This window comes from Eurytemora carolleeae, unplaced genomic scaffold, assembly GCF_000591075.1.
Source record: "Eurytemora carolleeae unplaced genomic scaffold, Eaff_2.0 scaffold1373, whole genome shotgun sequence".
Classification (NCBI taxonomy): domain Eukaryota; kingdom Metazoa; phylum Arthropoda; class Copepoda; order Calanoida; family Temoridae; genus Eurytemora; species Eurytemora carolleeae.
The window spans coordinates 1-17,418 of record NW_019397383.1 but is presented as its reverse complement, the minus strand read 5'-3'; the positions used below and the strand labels follow the sequence as shown (position 1 = coordinate 17,418).

At 32.7% G+C, this 17,418-nt stretch overlaps 1 protein-coding gene across 1 annotated transcript; it reads right to left on the bottom strand.

Annotated features, from left to right (window-relative positions):
• Positions 1 to 1,210: 1,210 nt before the first annotated feature.
• LOC111713992 (protein tweety) lies at positions 1,211 to 17,413 on the bottom strand (the record flags this gene model as incomplete). Its single annotated transcript, XM_023488992.1, has 12 exons — positions 1,211 to 2,466; positions 4,271 to 4,393; positions 4,545 to 4,780; positions 5,224 to 5,383; positions 6,071 to 6,252; positions 6,332 to 6,462; positions 6,947 to 7,145; positions 7,178 to 7,321; positions 12,189 to 12,281; positions 14,265 to 14,432; positions 15,542 to 15,677; positions 17,325 to 17,413. Coding segments are annotated over 12 exons (1,842 nt in total), but the record flags the coding sequence as incomplete, so codon positions are not given.
• Positions 17,414 to 17,418: the final 5 nt, after the last annotated feature.

Here is a 17,418-nt window from a genome sequence, read left to right as displayed (position 1 = left end):
TGTTTTTAAATTAAGAGTTTAAATATCAAGCTACGCTATGTTTCATGATGGACTTTTATATTAAAAAATGTCATCAAATAATAATTAATTCGATGATTAGAGAAGTAGATTTTCTAAATACAGTTTATTTTGATTTAAAATAAACATTTTTATCATTATGGTACATAGTGTAAAATTGCTTAAAAATGGATATTACTCCTGAAGTCCCTTTAGGTTAAAATATCTTAAAGTTGTTTCGATCCAATTATATTTAGTTGAATATTCTCTTTACCTGCCAAAAACATGTAATTTCATGAAAAATGGAGTCCGCCATTTATTTTCTTAAGAAATTGTCAAACAAACTACTATTTTATCAACATTTATTAAGAAAAATTGGTATATAGATACAATATGTATTTCTCTGGTCTAAAGTACAATATTGAAGAAATATAACACGTGGAAAAATTTAAAATATCAGGTTAAACGAATATTACCTTTTCAAGGCTTTGCAGATTTTTTGTTGACTAGAGCTCATATGTAAACATAGAGATTACACTAATCCTTGGTTGCAACACATTTATATGAAACCGGTTTTAGCAAAGTGAGCTCGTTTATAAAATTTTGATTTTCAAATTTTATTTAGTTTTTGATATTTTAACCCCGGTTCGAAATATTTAAAATTATGCAACCTGAGCTGAAAACTTTTGAATGAGATATCCTTAATCCCGATTATTTAATCTGATCGAGTATCCAATGGACACACTTTTGATTTTCTTCTTAAACCGTTCTTTCTTGGATATAGCAGAGAAAAATCAAAAACCGGCTTTCTAAATTAGAGAGTTCCTCCCATTTCTGTATGAAATCTTAAATGGCGCGCAAAATTTCAAATTTATCGGCTTCATATACGCGACTCTGATTGGTTGAATTTTATACACGTTTCAGGATACAAGCTTACAAGATTAAGTTAGTCTCGAGATTAAGAAAAAGAGAGGATCACGCATTAATCTCGATATCCACCATTCTAAAGTTTTCAGCTCTGAATTAAGATGTAAAAACATTTCGACTCACTACAAAAAAAACATTACAATTTTATGAGCTAATTAAAAAGAAAGAAATCAAACTGATAAAAGGTAAATTTTTGGAATAAGAGTTTAAAATCAGCCTTACATGGTTTCTGTACAGTTTGCTTTGTTAATAAAAACTTCTTTACAAACAGTACAGTACAGTACAGTTCAGTAGAGTGTACATATATTTAAGTTATTACCAGAACTAAATATATTAAGTATGTACGTAATATGTACAAGGTTTACATTATTATGTTATGAATTATAAAATGGTTTAATTAAACTAAAAAATGGCGGGGGCACGGAAAGACAAAATTTTCTTTTTAGTTTCAGTTATGTACATCTGTACAATCAAAACTGTACATGAAACGTCTTTATGTAGTTACAAAGATAAGAAATATTGGTTTAATTCTGTTAAAACAAAACAAAAAGTTGACATATGATACAATTAAGAAATTTATGTCAAATGTTGAGTGCAACATTTTGATAATTTGACTTACGGTACAACATTTGTTGTACAGTTGCATTGATGAAACTCACCAAACTATTGAATGCTGTAATAACAATAATACAAAAAAAAAGATAATTTAAAAAATTTGAATTTTGTCTTCTCAGCTGCTTCCAATATGAAGATTCAAGATAATGCCGCAAAATATGATAAATCCGCGAAAGGTTCAGGGCTAGAATGGTCACTTAAAGGAAGAGTAAATTGATTCACTATAAAAGGAGAACAGTCATTTTTTGAAACAGTTTTGATGATGGAGAGATCACAATAATATTCTTTTTTATTTTCAGACATTTGGCAACTTTCTGCATGGCTAATAATTTCTTACTCAGCAGAGGGATTCAAATCACGTGTTCAGAATGGATGTGCTCAGCTCAGGACGTTTGAGCCAAGGCCAGGGAGAATCTGAGCCTAGACTAGGTATGATCTGATCCTAGGTTTGATGGGATCTGAGCCAAGGGTCGTCTTTAGGATCTGAGCCCATGCTAGGTATTAGCTGAGCCCAGCACTGATAGTTTATATATCCTGATCACGAGTTTGTGACATTGAAAACTTGAGGTTGGAAAAGGTTGGAAGTAGAATTTCTGCTGATTAGAAGTTTTAATATTATAGCTAAAATCTAGCTGATTTTCAAGCATTGCTGATTTTGTAGACGAAATCGAGATTTCTCGAACTGTTATGTAGAAATCAGCTTTTAATTAATTAGAAATCCACGAAATTTTCGATGGATCAGCTGCTTAGTAGAAATCAGCTGACTCGAGGGTTTTGCAACCTTTAGAGAGAGTAGCGTACTGTCCTTGGTTAGGACCAAGCAAAGGTAGATCATTATCTACGGCCCTGGTGGCACGAAGGGAAGCATAGTGACCTCGTCGGCCGAGGGTCATGGTACTAGCTGCTCCACCCGGCACTCCACCATACCTGAACAATAAGATTATTAAATTCAAGTTTTTAAACTAAAAAGAATAAAAAAAAATATTTAAAAAGGGATTCTTACAAATAAAAATAATAACACAACACTAAATTAACATTTTAACTATTTGAAGGTCCTGAATTTTGTCCGTAAGAAAAAATATTTTTTTATTTTTTCTTTTTTCCTTTATGATATGCTCCCGGGGTTTTATGTTTAAAATAGTTGTGCGTAATAATTTCTGATTTAAATATACTTGAGATGGACCTATATTTTAAAAACTATTGTAACTTTAAGTGTAAGGTTATTAATCTAGGAGGGTTTACTAGCGCCAATATTAAATATTAATTTCACAAAATACAAGCAAGCATGCATCAATTGATCAATATATCAGAACTAATTCAAACTAAAATTCGTCGTGCAGTGTTAGAGTCAAACCTAGAAATTTAAAACTAAGGTTTAGATAAAGATACGGAACACTAAACTCAAATTTTTTAATCCCTTTGATGGCGTAAACATTTGATATTCTAAATTTCGACTTTTTGATCTAACAGTTTATAACATCAGGTTGCTAAGATATAAGGATTAGAAAATTTGAATTTGTGTAAGTAATCAGATACTTTAAGTAAATTTAAATAAATATAAAATTGAATATTCGGGTTAGGCTTTACAATATCCATAATTTTCTTTGCAAATTAACATTTTATGTATTAACAGGGCCCAAACGTACACCCCCCCCCCCACACATCCCTGATAAATCTAAATTATTACAGAAAAAAAGCCTCTTCTATAATTTTAAACATTATGGATGGAAAATTGTAAATTTGAAAAATGAATATTCGGGTTAGGCGTTCAATAATCCATAATTTTCCTTGCAAACTAATATTTTATGTATTTACAGGGTGTTTCCAAAATTATGTTCATTTTGTCTATTCTCACCATGAAACACAAGACAAATGCATTTTAAAGGGAGTATTACGACAAAAACCAGTCTACCCCCCCCCCTAAAATCTAAAAGCCCCCTCGGTCTGGGCATGTAGTTAGAGGCTGAATGGATATTAGATATTCCGAACCATTATTTAATATATTGTATAATGTATGTATTCTGTATTGATAAACAAAAAATATTAATAATATTAATCATACAAAAAGATGAATGAGATCAAAGTATACTAGTTGTTGTTATTTAGTTAGCTTAGTTAAAATCTAAAATTAAAACAAAACACACATTCAAATTCTACATGCAGGAGGTAATACAAACTAGGGTTACAACGGAATGAAACTAGAGTTAGAATGGAACAAAACTGGGGTTAGAGCGGAATGAAACTAAGGTCATAGAGGAATGAAACTAGGATTAGAGCAAATTAAAATAAGGGTTAGAATGGAATAAAACTAAGGGTTAGAGAGGAATAAAACTAAGGTTTAGAGAGGAATAAAGCTAAGGTTTAGAGTGGAATTAAACCAAGGGTTAGAGCGGAATAAAACTAAGGTTTAGAGAGGAATAAAACTAAGGGTTAGAGCGGAATAAAACTAAGGTTTAGAGAGGAATAAAGCTAAGGTTTAGAGTGGAATTAAACTAAGGGTTAGAGCGGAATAAAACTAAGGTTTAGAGAGGAATAAAACTAAGGTTTAGAGAGGAATTAAGCTAAGGTTTAGAGAGGAATAAAACTAAGGTTAGAGAGGGATTAAGCTAAGGTTTAGAGAGGAATAAAACTAAGGTTTAGAGCGGAATTAAACTAAGGTTTAGAGAGGGATGAAACTAAGGTTAGAGCGGAATTAAACTAAGGTTTAGAGCGGAATGAAACTAAGGTTTACGTTGAGTATCCAGGGTTCTGAGGTTTAGGTCTGCCCAGGGTTCCGTGATGGGTTGGATTCATGAATCCTTGAGGAGGAGGACCCATACCCATTCCACGGTTCAGAGTTCCAATATGTCCGTAGCTGCAGAAATATTTAGAAAATGGACAATTGACAATTTGGGTTTATACATCCATCCAACCATCATCCATAAAATAATATAATCAACACATCATCATTGATCAGCAAAACAACAATTCCAAAATATAAACTATTAGAAGATTTATATATTTACCCAACACCGGCGTGCACAGTGGGCGGAGCAGTTATAGGAGCCTTCATTTCCATAGTGCCATTTTTACCAGGGAAGGGGGCGTGTCCATGTCCGTTGAGAGTGCCGTGATAAGGCGGAGTCTGAGGTGGGGTATGTATGGTCCTAGACCTTTGGTATGTTGGGGGCCCGCCTCCTAGGTTAGGGGCACGCCCACGGTCAATAGTTGACAGAGGCATATAGGGATCTTGATCATCAACCTGAGATAAAAACTATTTAATCTTATCTGTCTAGATTTTATCAACCTGAGATAAAAACTATTTGATCTTATCTGTCTAGATTTTATCAACCTGAGATAAAAACTATTTAATCTTATCTGTCTAGATTTTATATTTATAAAAACATCCAGAGAAATAGGTCTTTTTCCAGGATACGCTCCTTTTTATCCCAGAATATACTCCCCAGTTTCTCAGGATACGTTCCCTTTTATCCCAGAATATACTCCCTATTTTCTCAGGATACGCTCCCTTTTAACCCAGAATATACTCCCCAGTTTCTCAGCATACGCTCCCTTTTATACCAGAATATACTCCCCAGTTTCTCAGGATACGCTCCCTATCGTCGCAGAATACGCTCCCATTATCCCAGGATATGCTCCTCATCACCCTTCCCATTTCACATTTCCTGAATATAAAAAACTTACCTTGACGTATTTCCCCTTGTGCTTGAAGTATATCCAAGTATGTGAATTACACCAGACGAGAAGTGTAAACACTAGCGCGCAGAGTGCAGCAGAGACGAGCATGACAAGGAGTCCAAACAGTCCTTGGTCACAAGTTGAGACCAGAGCGGCGTTGTATAACCTGCAAGTTTAAATCTTAATGTTTTCCGTTAAGAGAACATTTGTATAATACTAATGGGTGCGCTTTGATTATTATCTTTCAAGTATAAATGTATTTTGTATTTTTTATCTTCTTTTAGTATACAACATTCTTTATCAATCTTTAATTTCCTAGTTTTTATAATCTACTAAATCTTTTTCATTAACGGGCATAACCTTGGTTTTGGCTTTCAACTCTAATTTTTTCATCCGTATACCTTTACTTGCTCTGATGTCGCAGACCTTTGATATTTTAAACTATGAATTCTCTTAGATCAAATAACCAGAGTTACGAATACTTAACAGGACTGTAAGGATAAATTCAAGTGAAACTCCATGCAAAGATGGCAATACCCTTAAAAGATTTGTCTAATCAAGTGTTGATAATGTTTATACTTTTGAAAGTACAAAAGTAACTTGCGCAATGCGCATTCTACTGCATAAAAGGGTTCAAGGTTTACACAATCAGGTTGCAAAGATAAAAGGTTTGTAAAATTAAAGTTTGCACTAAGGTTCAGTCCTGTACAGTGTACACTGTTATATACCTGTACAGTGAACACTGTTATATACATGTACAGTGTACACTGTTATATACCTGTACAGTGTACACTGTTATATACCTGTACAGTGTACACTGTTATATACCTGTACAGTGTACACTGTTATATACCTGTAAAGTTGGTCACATTTCAAACTATTGTTTAGTTCTCCCATAATATTAATGGTCTGCTGAGATCCAGTAACTAGCTGGTCCAGTGAAGGGTTCAGATCCTTGTCCCCGTACAGATTCCGAGAGATTCGGCTTACAATCTTCACGTAGGTATCAATCTTCAATGCGGCGTTCTGCGCCTCCTAGCGGATGAAATAAGCATTAGTAATCAAATGGACAATAGCCGCCATTGTGATTTTTTTAACAAGTGAAAAATATTACCTGTAGTCCAGTCTCGAACGGATTCACCCTATTGGGAGTACATCTGAGGTAGTAGTTGGATATCTCTACCGACACATTATACTCAGATTTCAAGCTTCGTTCAACCCATGGGTTCGGATCAGTACACAAATCTAGATAAGCGGGGATTATGCACTAAAGTTAATTTTGAAAATCCAATAAATAGGAAAGTGGACTGGATGCAGAAAAACTAAATTCTTTCTAAATTTATTTATGAGAAAAATAACGACATTTGCAACGCCTCTGTTGCTCGGCCTATATTCATTTGAGAAAAGCTGCAACCCTGTAAAGTAATTGAGACTATGCCACAAACTCTGATCTACGAATCCCTATATCTTTGCAACCTAATGTCGTAGAACTTATATATTTTAAACTATAAATTCTATTAGATCAAATAGTAAAAGTTTAAAATATCAGAGGTTTAAATAATCAAATTAAAAAGATATAGTGATAAGAAAGGTTGAGTTTGTGGCAAAGGCTCAGTTGCATTGAGGAAATTCTTCAATATTGTGATTTTAAGAAAACGTATCACAACGAGCATCCAACAATTCGCCAGATTGCTATGAATCTGAGTTGTACAGAATCTAGTTTACTAACCTGCTACAGCTACAGCTAGGGTGATGTAGACCGCAGTGATGAGCCAGAGCAAGATGATGGAGAAGAGACCGCAGACGGAGAAGAGAATCAAGGTGCCCCGGGAGTGAACGATTGCTCCGATAAAGAGAAGAAGACAAAACACGGAGCATACTCCCAGCAGGGTCATCGTTACAGGCCACCGTACTATCTCCACTTTTTCAACCCTAATCATAATAATAATAATAATAACCTTCTAGGAATTTGTTGAATAGAGATAGGTTTATCCTGTTTATCCAGTAACCTAAACCTAACACTATCCATGGCCTTCAACCCGTAGGTGATATTGCCGAGGATGAATTCAGCATGCTCCATCAGCTCCTGGTGTGCTCCTTTATCCTGAAATATTTAAGTATTAAACCTTTGCTCCATCAGCTCCTGGTGTGCTCCTATATCCTGGAATATTATAGTATTAAACCTCTGCTCCATCAGCACCTGGTGTGCTCCTTTATCCTGTAATATTAAAGTATTAAACCTCTGCTCCCTCAGCTCCTGGTATGCTCCTATATCCTGAAATATTTAAGTATTAAACCTCTGCTCATCAGCTCCTGGTGTGCTCCTTTATCCTGAAATATTTAAGTATTAAACCTCTGCTCATCAGCTCCTGGTGTGCTCCTTTATCCTGAAATATTAAAGTATTAAACCTCTGCTCCATCAGCTCCTGGTGTGCTCCTTTATCCTGTAATATTGAACCTTCTCTAAAGTGGGGACTAGAGATCAAAACTTTTTTGTTGTGAATACCATGATCAAGTATTTATCTATATAGTTTATCATCCTACAGATTAAATTAATAAATCATCCTGTAATCGGAATCCATGGGAGGGATAACATAAGTTCAAGCATATTATCCTCTTAATGTTAAAGTCACATTGAAATATCAAGATTAAGCGTTGAAGATTAACGCTATTTTACACAAAATGTTTGACCGGAAATATTAAAAGAGTTTAAAATCAATATAATGCGTGATCAATGCATTTTAAAAAAATATATCTTTCCTAAAAATTCCCCCTTAAATATGAAGTAGTTAAGTTCAGCGAGGGCCGTCAAAGTTGAGTTTTTGTTCTTTTAATGAACATGAATAAGAACTGAAAAATATTTAAAATGTAAGAAAAGTTGCAATTTTGATTTTAACTCTAAAAAAATGTATAAATTTAATATCCCTTTTTATTCAATAATGACAAAGTATCTCAACTATAATGTATTAAGAGGTGCACACAAGCAAGTCGGGCATCTTTTTATATATTTTCTCAGGGGTGTATATTTTTCAGGGGGGGGGGGGGGAATAATTTTTTGTAGATTTGGGAGGTAAAAAATGAAAAATTGGACATTAAAGGCAAGTTTTTTCCCCTTCTTTTTGATATTTTTACCCAAAATTTCCTTTTATTTTCACTATTTCAGAGAAAAAACTTAAAATTTTGTTTGGCGCTCCGCGCTGGAGAAAATATACACCCTTGCATTATATTTGTTCTATAAGTCAATGAAGGGTCCTTAAAACGTAGTCTACTTCTTCCACTTTTATAACAAATATAATGCAAGGGTGTATATTTTCTCCAGCGCGGAGCGCCAAACAAAATTTTTTTTCTCTGAAATAGTGAAAATAAAGGAAATTTTAGGTAAAAAGTATGAAAAAGAATGAAAAAACTTGCCTTTTAAAAGTGTAGCATTAATAAATAAATACATACAATTCCGGATCCGAGAGAATTAGTTAAACTCAATCAGTCCATTCAAAAGTGTCCAACATAATATTAACTTCTAGCTTCTTTCGAATTTTGAAAAAAATCAGATTTTTGAAGAAAAAAAATAAGATAATTTTAGCCTATGTAACCCCCAGGGTACCCGGTACCCATGGCTAATTTGGTCTAGGGTTTGACCAGCTATATCTAATATCGATTTATCATTTCCCTTTATTCTATATCTCCCACCCACTTATCAAACCTATTCGGAGAACAAGGAATCCATCCTTTCTTTTATCTCATCTAGGATCCAGATTCTACTGAAACCGAGGGAGGGGGGAGAGAGAGAGAAATAGAGAAGTTATCTACACTAGATTAGACTTTATGACGGTCCTAAGATTGAATTTTGACTTGTTTTTGATTTTTGAAGGTTTATTAAATGATCGTATAAAGATAAAAACAAGTTTTTAGCAAAAGATAAGAATAAAAACTTGGTTAATACTGTGTACAGTCGTCTATCATATTTCAAACTTCGACGATTTTATCATAGTTTGAAATATTAAAGGTCTACAATATCAGGCTATTGCAAAGATCTAAGGATTAGAAAATAAGAGTTCGTGGCGAGTTTTCATTTTCTACTAAGCTTTGAACTTCTATCCAACTTTCAATTCAAACTTTGACCCAGGGTCTAAATAATATTTGCCAAACTTATGCTTGTTTTCCGTCCATTTTGTCGGATATTGCCTACCCCCCCCCCTTCCCGGCCTGGTTCAGCAATATTGCTGAAGTAATATTGGATATTTAGGAAGAATGGGGGGGGGAGGATTTAGGTAGGATGGAGGGGGTGGGGAGGCTGAAAATAGAAGAGACTAATCTCTAATCCCAATATAAGGAATAGAAAATACACTCAGGTTAAAAGGGAAATTTGTATAAAATAGCTTTATCTTTCAAACCTAAATCTTTAGTAGTTTTTTTCCTTGGAATTTTTCTCAAAACTATATTTGATTATTTTTATAAAAGAGTTAAAAGAGTAAGAACGATACAGTTTACATCAAATCAAGTTCATCTAATATTTCGCATACTTCTAAGTATATCATATATTATCTAGACTACATAGATCCTTGGCCCTATGTACATATCTATTTTAGATAGATCCTTGAGTCCATCTAAATCTATTCTAGATGATTCTATGACTCTGACTCTATGTACCTATGTATATATCTATTCTAGATAGATCTATGACTCTATGACTTTATGTACCTATGTATATATCTATTCAAGATAGATCTATGACTCTATGACTCTGCATGTACCTATGTATATATCTATTCTAGATAGATCTATGACTCTATAACTCTATGTACCTATGTATATATCTATTCTAGATAGATCTATGACTCTATGCACCAATGTATACATCTATTCTAGATAGATCTTTGACTCTATGCATCAATGTATATATCTATTCTAGATAGATCTATGACTCTATGACTCTGTGTACCTATGTATATATCTATTCTAGATAGATCTATGACTCTATGTACCTATGTATATATCTATTCTAGATAGATCTATGACTCTATGTACCTAAATACCTATGTATATATCTATGCTAGATAGATCTATGACTCTATCTATGTATTAAGTCTATATAAGAAATTGAATTACTCCTCATCAGAAGTTCCCCTAATTCCCCCGGAACAGTGTTACAAACCATCAAAGACAAAAGGTTGGAATTTTTCAAATTCTTAAAAATAGACGAGCTCTCGTTAAGTGTCCATTATTTTCTATTTTATCTTCCGCAGACAAAATAATATAAATTACAAGAATTTTCATGAAAAACCATTTTTTTGAAAATGTCGGAATCTTCTTTAACAAGATTTCTTATAAATGTACTATCTTGAGAACCCAGTTTAGCCTGGAAACTAAACTTTCTCTATAAAAGTCCACTCACTCAAACTAGAATTTTAAACCAAGCTAAGAACATTTTCTTGGTTCTACCGAGTTCCCTAGTTAAAATTTTGAAGCAAATCGGTCTAAGGGTTCATAAGTTATGATCGGACATACAAACAAACTAACAGAGATTACTACTTTTATATAAAGATGTTTTAAGAAGAAAAATGAGGTGAATGAAAACCTTTAGAATCCTAAACTAATCGTAATTTGTATCTAGCTCTACCTCATCTTGTATTCTAAAGTTGTACCATATCGGAGTATAGTGGTATAAGAGCACATGCTTGTATTACACTTGAATTACAGGGGGGGTGGGGGGGGAGGGGGGGGAGAATAAGAGTAGCATGGGGATAAGAATACGAATAATAGAACGAGACTAAAAATTATAAGGATGTACGAATAAAACTATAAAGTATATAATAATAATGATAAGAATAATAAGAATAAGAAAAAGAATAAGCCTGTAATATTGAACCTTCTCTAAAGTGGGGACTAGAGATCAAAACTTTTTTGTTGTGAATACCATGATCAAGTATTTATCTATATAGTTTATCATGGGGGAGGGGGTGAAGAATAAGAATAACATGAGAATAAGAATATGAATAATAGAACGAGAATAAAAATTATAAGGATGTACGAATAAAACTATAAAGTATATAATAATAATGATAAGAATAATAAGAATAAGAAAAAGAATAAGAAGCATTGATTATAATAATAATAAGGATGAGAATAGGAATGATAAGAACGATAATAAGGATAAAAAAACTAAGAATAGCGTTGATAAGAATAAGAACGAAAAGGTTGAGAATAAGAATTATTAGAATTAGAACAAGAATTATTAAAATTAAAACAAGAATTAGAAGAATTAGAAGGATACGAATAAAAACTGAGAATAATAATAATGTTGATAATCATAAGAATAAGAATAATATAAAGATAATAATGAGAAGGATGAGAATTATAAGGATATGGTTAAAAACTTACTAATAGAATTATAGCAATAATGTTAAGAATGAGAATAAGAATGATAAGGATGTCTTTAATAAGTGGGAAGAGTAAGGTATGAGAAAGTGGAAAAGAAAAAACTACTCTAAATCTTGAAATATAACTTTCCTCAGAGAAATCAATTCCTTTCAGAACTTTGCAAATGTAACAAATGTTTAGAAGATTTTAAAATTCATGAGTTTAAAACCTTATTTTGTGTTCTTCCCTGGAGAGGAAAACTTATCAATACTTCAGCATAACTCAACATAACTTGGGACAAAGGAAACAGTCTGGAGAATATATCTTTTAAAGGATTTTCTGTTACACCAGAAAAATAAATAAACGTCTATCAAAAGGTAGAATTCAAAATAAACAATATCTCAACAATACATTTTATAAAAATCATGTTTTCTTTTAGGATTTTACCAAATACTCTTTCAGCACATGAGCTGGAAACCAGTGTTTTGCAGGTTTGAAATTGTACCCCCTACTAATAAATATGCTTTGGATTGTAAGGTCAACCTAATATATTTCATAAGTTGAGAACTGTGTATATTACAGTGGCTCCGAAACTGACCCCCGGCCCCTCCTACCTGATATTGGGATACAGATTTGAAAGTTCCGTCGTAGAGCTTGTTTAAGTTCCCCCGAACCTGTTGGGAGAGAACCTCATTGAACTTATTCGCCTGAAAACAAATAAATATGTCAGTTTAGATTTTGAATTCAAACATAAAAAACTTGTCAAGGTAGAATACAGGGAGATCCAAAAAACAATGACATATTTTCCGGTAAATCCTCATACTACCAAAGGAATTGAGTCGTTGTCACAAACTCAAATTTTCTAATCCCTATATCTTTGTAACTTGAGGGTGTGAATCGTTGATATTTCAAACTTATATTATTTGATCGAGCAGAGTTCATAGTTTGAAATTTCTAAGGTCTACGAAATTGTGTTGCAAAGATATACGGTTGAGAAAATAAGAGTTTGGGGCAAAGACTTAATTCCAACATACACCACTCTGCCATCTCTTTCAGGGATATTCTGGTTAAAAAAAAATTTGAAAAGTTGTCTTGTCGAGTCGTTATATGTTCAATACAATTGTGAACGGTGTTACTAGGAAATATAGAGATTAGTAACTTGAAGGAAACAGTGAACTCTTGCTAGGCTACAAAGTCTAATATTCTAATTCCATATCTTTGCAACATGTTTGTTAAAAAAAATTCACAGTTGATAAAATTCTTAGGTCTACGATATAGGTATATGAAATTTCGAGTTTATGGTGTGTTGGTCTAATCCTTTATAAAGTAAATTCTAAAACCTAAATATCGTGTTCCAAAAAACAAGAAATTGTAATTACAAACTCATTAAAAAGTTTATTAATGAAGAGAAATTAATCAGATATTTAATTGCATTTATAAAGAACAAAGAACCAGGATGTTTAATATCTATCCAATTTGTAATAATTAAACCATTTCCTTTAAAGGGACTGGGAAAATATCCAATTTGTAATAACTAAAACATTTCCATTAAAGGGACTGGGAACGTATCCAATTTGTAATAACTAAAACATTTCCATTAAAGGGACTGGGAACGTATCCAATTTGTAATAATTAAACCATTTCCATTAAAGGGACTGGGAATGTATCCAAATTGTAATAATTAAAACATTTCCTTTAAAGGGACTGGGAACGTATTTTCAAATGCCATTTTCTGCACGATTCTCAACAGTTCCCTTTAAACCTGTGCCTGATCCCAAATAGTGAATATCCTCGTATTATTATTTAAAAATTGATAATTAATAATTACGGTTTCTCTATAAAAGTAACATTAATTCGACTTATTTTCCCCAAATCTAAGGAAAAAACAAATTTTAAGTCTGTAAGCCTCTAGGAATTTAGCTGAGCTTGTTTTATGTGAAAATTATTCTGAGATTTCTAAACAAGTTTGGGTTGAGAAATAAACTGAGGGGAGTTTGTTACATTTTGCACATATTCGCATTGCTATTTCAGGCCCTTTAATCTTATTAAATTCGACTTTATGCTTTGTTTTGTGAAATTCCAGCCTTTCTGTAAACAATCAACGTTTCCATAAAAATTATTAATGTTAATTTTTTTTTACAAAATTAAATAACAGATTTGCCATTCAGAAAAAAAAGGAATACATTAAAAGAGAAATAATCAACTTGACATCAGAATTGAAAATAACCATCAAATGAGAGCTAGTTATTGAAGACATCGTCTTTTTTAGGCTGCGATAGGTAAGAAGGTTTAAATTCTTAAAGAAAATTATAATCTATATGATAAATTTAGATTATACATTATGAATTACACGAAGTAAAACAAGGGGTGCAGATAGGATTGCTCCAAAAATTATAGTTCGAAACGAAGTTAATAGAAAAAATATTAAATACGATTGTTTAACGCCACCCAAAACATTTGATCTCTGTGAGCCCCGGTTTCAATTGTTTACAAAAAATTGCCTTTAATTTACTGTTGAGTAACTGAGTTTCTAGCGAAAATATTTCGAGAAATAATATCTACATCCTGGCTAAACAAAGTTAGTTCAGTAAAAATTATGGCGAATTTAAGAAATTTGAGATGTCTCAATTTCGTAATTTTTACTAATTTTTGTTTATTATTTTGCCAGAAATATAATGTAAATTGTATACCTGTGATTGAGCGTGTTCTATGAGCCTGGACATATGATCTGTAGCTTGAGTAAACTTCTGTGACTCCTCATGAACAACATGATTCCCCCAGAACCCAGCTCCTAGAGCAGCACAGCAAACCAGGGAGAAGAAGGAGAGACAACACCGCACTGGGCGGGATTTACGCTTCTAAACATATCAGATAATTATAATTTGAGCACTCGCATCAAATCTAATTTTCTCGTCCTTATATATTTGCAACCTGTTGGTGTAAAACTTTGATATTTCCAGGGGCCTAAACTGGAATTGGTCAAAGGAGGGTTAAAAATTATTTCCAGGGAGATGAGCATTGGGGACTAGAAACCATAGAGTTTACTGATCCAGGGGGCTGAATCCCCCAACGTTTAAATATTTCAAATTTTGACTTTGATTAATCAGGGTTCATGGTTTGAAATATTGAAGATCGACGACATACATCAGGTGGGGAGTTATTAGATCATAGTCTTCTCTTCAAAGTTTTAAAAAAATTCAGTGTGAGGTCCCAGGATTAGATAAAAATGGTGTTACAAATATCATTTACGTATTTTTTTTAACAAAAAAGATCTTTTTCCTTGAACGTAAAGCCTAAAATAAAGGAAGCGATACGGTGCAAAACGAAGTCTTTTTAATGTTGCACCCTGTCAAGTGTGATAAAGAGGAAACGAATACCAGGCCTACGTCAGAAATGTTACAAAAGGTTTCGAGTTCTATTATTATCAAATCTTTGCTATAAATATCTATTATTCAGATTATATCATAGAAAAAGAACTCCGATCTTGAATAGGTCTGCAGAAGCAAGAAAAGTGTTTTATGGATTTGAACATCTGATTTGTTAAATTAAATCAAAAATATAATCCTCATATTAGAACTCGTAATCATTTCTTCAAGTTTTAACATGTACATAAATTTCTCTTTTTATTTCAAGGGCCCTAGGGCTGAAACTAGTACACATTTGATATTTGAATTATTAGAGCAACACTTTTTTATGTATATTTTGCTTTAAATTTTTCCGCTTGGGACCTTGCCCCGAAACATGGAATCCAGGAATGAATTTAACGAATTTGAGCTAGGTGGCTGAACTACCTGCAGCCGCTTAAAATCTTGAATCACTGATTCAAAGTTAAAGATTCATGAGGTTGATTAGGATTTAAGTCAGCGGTATGCAGTTCAGCGAACTCTTCAATTAATTAAATTCGGTCCCTGGTCGTTTATAATAGAAATTATTTAAATAAAAACAAATATTGAAGGCCGGTGCTAACCTTATTATTCTTAGTATCACAGCAGCGTGTGAGAAGGTATATGAGAAGGAGTATCAGGGTGAAGATTAGCCAAGCAGCAGGGACGGATCCAATAATTCCCAAACTCTCCAGGTATAGTTCGGATTCAGGACGAAAACTGAAAATAAAAAGTTTTTCCTTTCTTCTATTAATTTAGTTTTCTTGTCGAGATTTGTCTCTCTTTTCTCTCATAAAGCTTGTTTATTCTCCGGGAGCTTTGCACAGGGTGGCACAAAGCGTACACATTTCCACCAAGCCCCCCCCCCCATTTGCACTAGATAAGTTAAAAGCACAATAGAATTGTAAAATTCAATAGTTTCGAGGTAAAAGAAATTGGCTTAACTGCTAACAATGCATTGAATCAAAAACTTTGAATTTCGAAAAAACTTCAAAAATGACATTTAATATAGGTCACCCTGTTCAGTTACAAAAAAGAAACATTAAAACGCTTTTGTTCCTCGATAAAATCTTTCTTCTTTGATGTAAGATTTTTCAGGAAATTGAGTTTCTCTCTTTTCTCTTTTTTTAAAATTAGTTTGGTGTTCTACAAAAACATCTTTGTCAGGATAAGCTTATAAACCTATTTGGTATCAAGGGTTTCGCAGTGGGGGGGGATTCTGGAGAGTCAATGTTGACAAATGTGTTAAAAAGATATTTTGCTTGAAAATACAGATGTTTATTGAAGCAGTAGCTCTCAGCTAGCAGACTGTCTTTGTTTTCTTTAAATAGAAACTGGTGTTCAGAGTGTTCACTGTTCACTACATTGTTCAATGTTCATTGTTCACTGTTCAAATTTGACATTCGACATAAAATTAATTCATAGTAGAAAGTATATTTTTTAAAATCCAATATTGTGTGAAAAATGAAATTAACATTGTTTAATTTTCTTTTCGCGGACATTATTGAAAAGTATGAAGTTTGAAAAATAACGAGATGGTTATTAATAGGAAGAAATAATGGCTATGCTGCAAAATGGCCACTTTGATTTTCATAATAACTCCTTCCAAATAAAAGGGGAGAAGGTGAAAACATTAAAATTTACAAGATACAGCATGTAAAATGCATTATTAAAGTATATAAACATAAATATCTGTCATCATAAATATGAATCAAAGCTTTATATCAAGGCAATAAATATATTTATTTTTATACTTCTCCTCCAGGCTCATTCAGTTTATTTATTTAAAAAAAAAATAAAATCTCCTAATATATCTTTGTTTGTTTAGCTTCAGAATTAAAAATGAAAAGTAATTGAGTCTTTGCCACAATATTAAATTTTCAACCTGATGGTGTAAACCTAAATTATCTGAACTTATAGTATGAAATATCTAAGGTCTACGTCAACATTGGGTTGCAACAATATAAGTATTAGAAAATCAGAGTTTGTGGCAACGACTCAATTACTTTATAGAGTTTGTATATCTTTTTCTTTAACTTGGTGTTCTTCTAATTTTCTTAAATTATGTATGTATTAAATCATTTAATGCAAATGTAGTTGTGATTAGGTTTTATGTACAATGTAAATTCTGCCACAATCTAAATAATATTTTACATTTCATATTTCGAAAAATTGTTCAAGCTTTATAACGTATTTACTTGTTTTTGTTTTGAAATATAAATTGTTAAATTTGTTTCGGGTCCCAGGGTGAGGGGGCAGGGGGGTGAAGAATGATTAATTAAATATAAAATCAAGGGAAAAATGCAAAAAAACAATTAAAATAAAGAAGACGGGGACAGAGAAAATATACCCCTGTACTATATGTACCTGTCATCATGTATCCTATGAAAGGATATGTTAACGTGAGGTATCTGATGAAGTAGAACTGCCCATATACTTGGTCTATACTCCTGCTGACTCT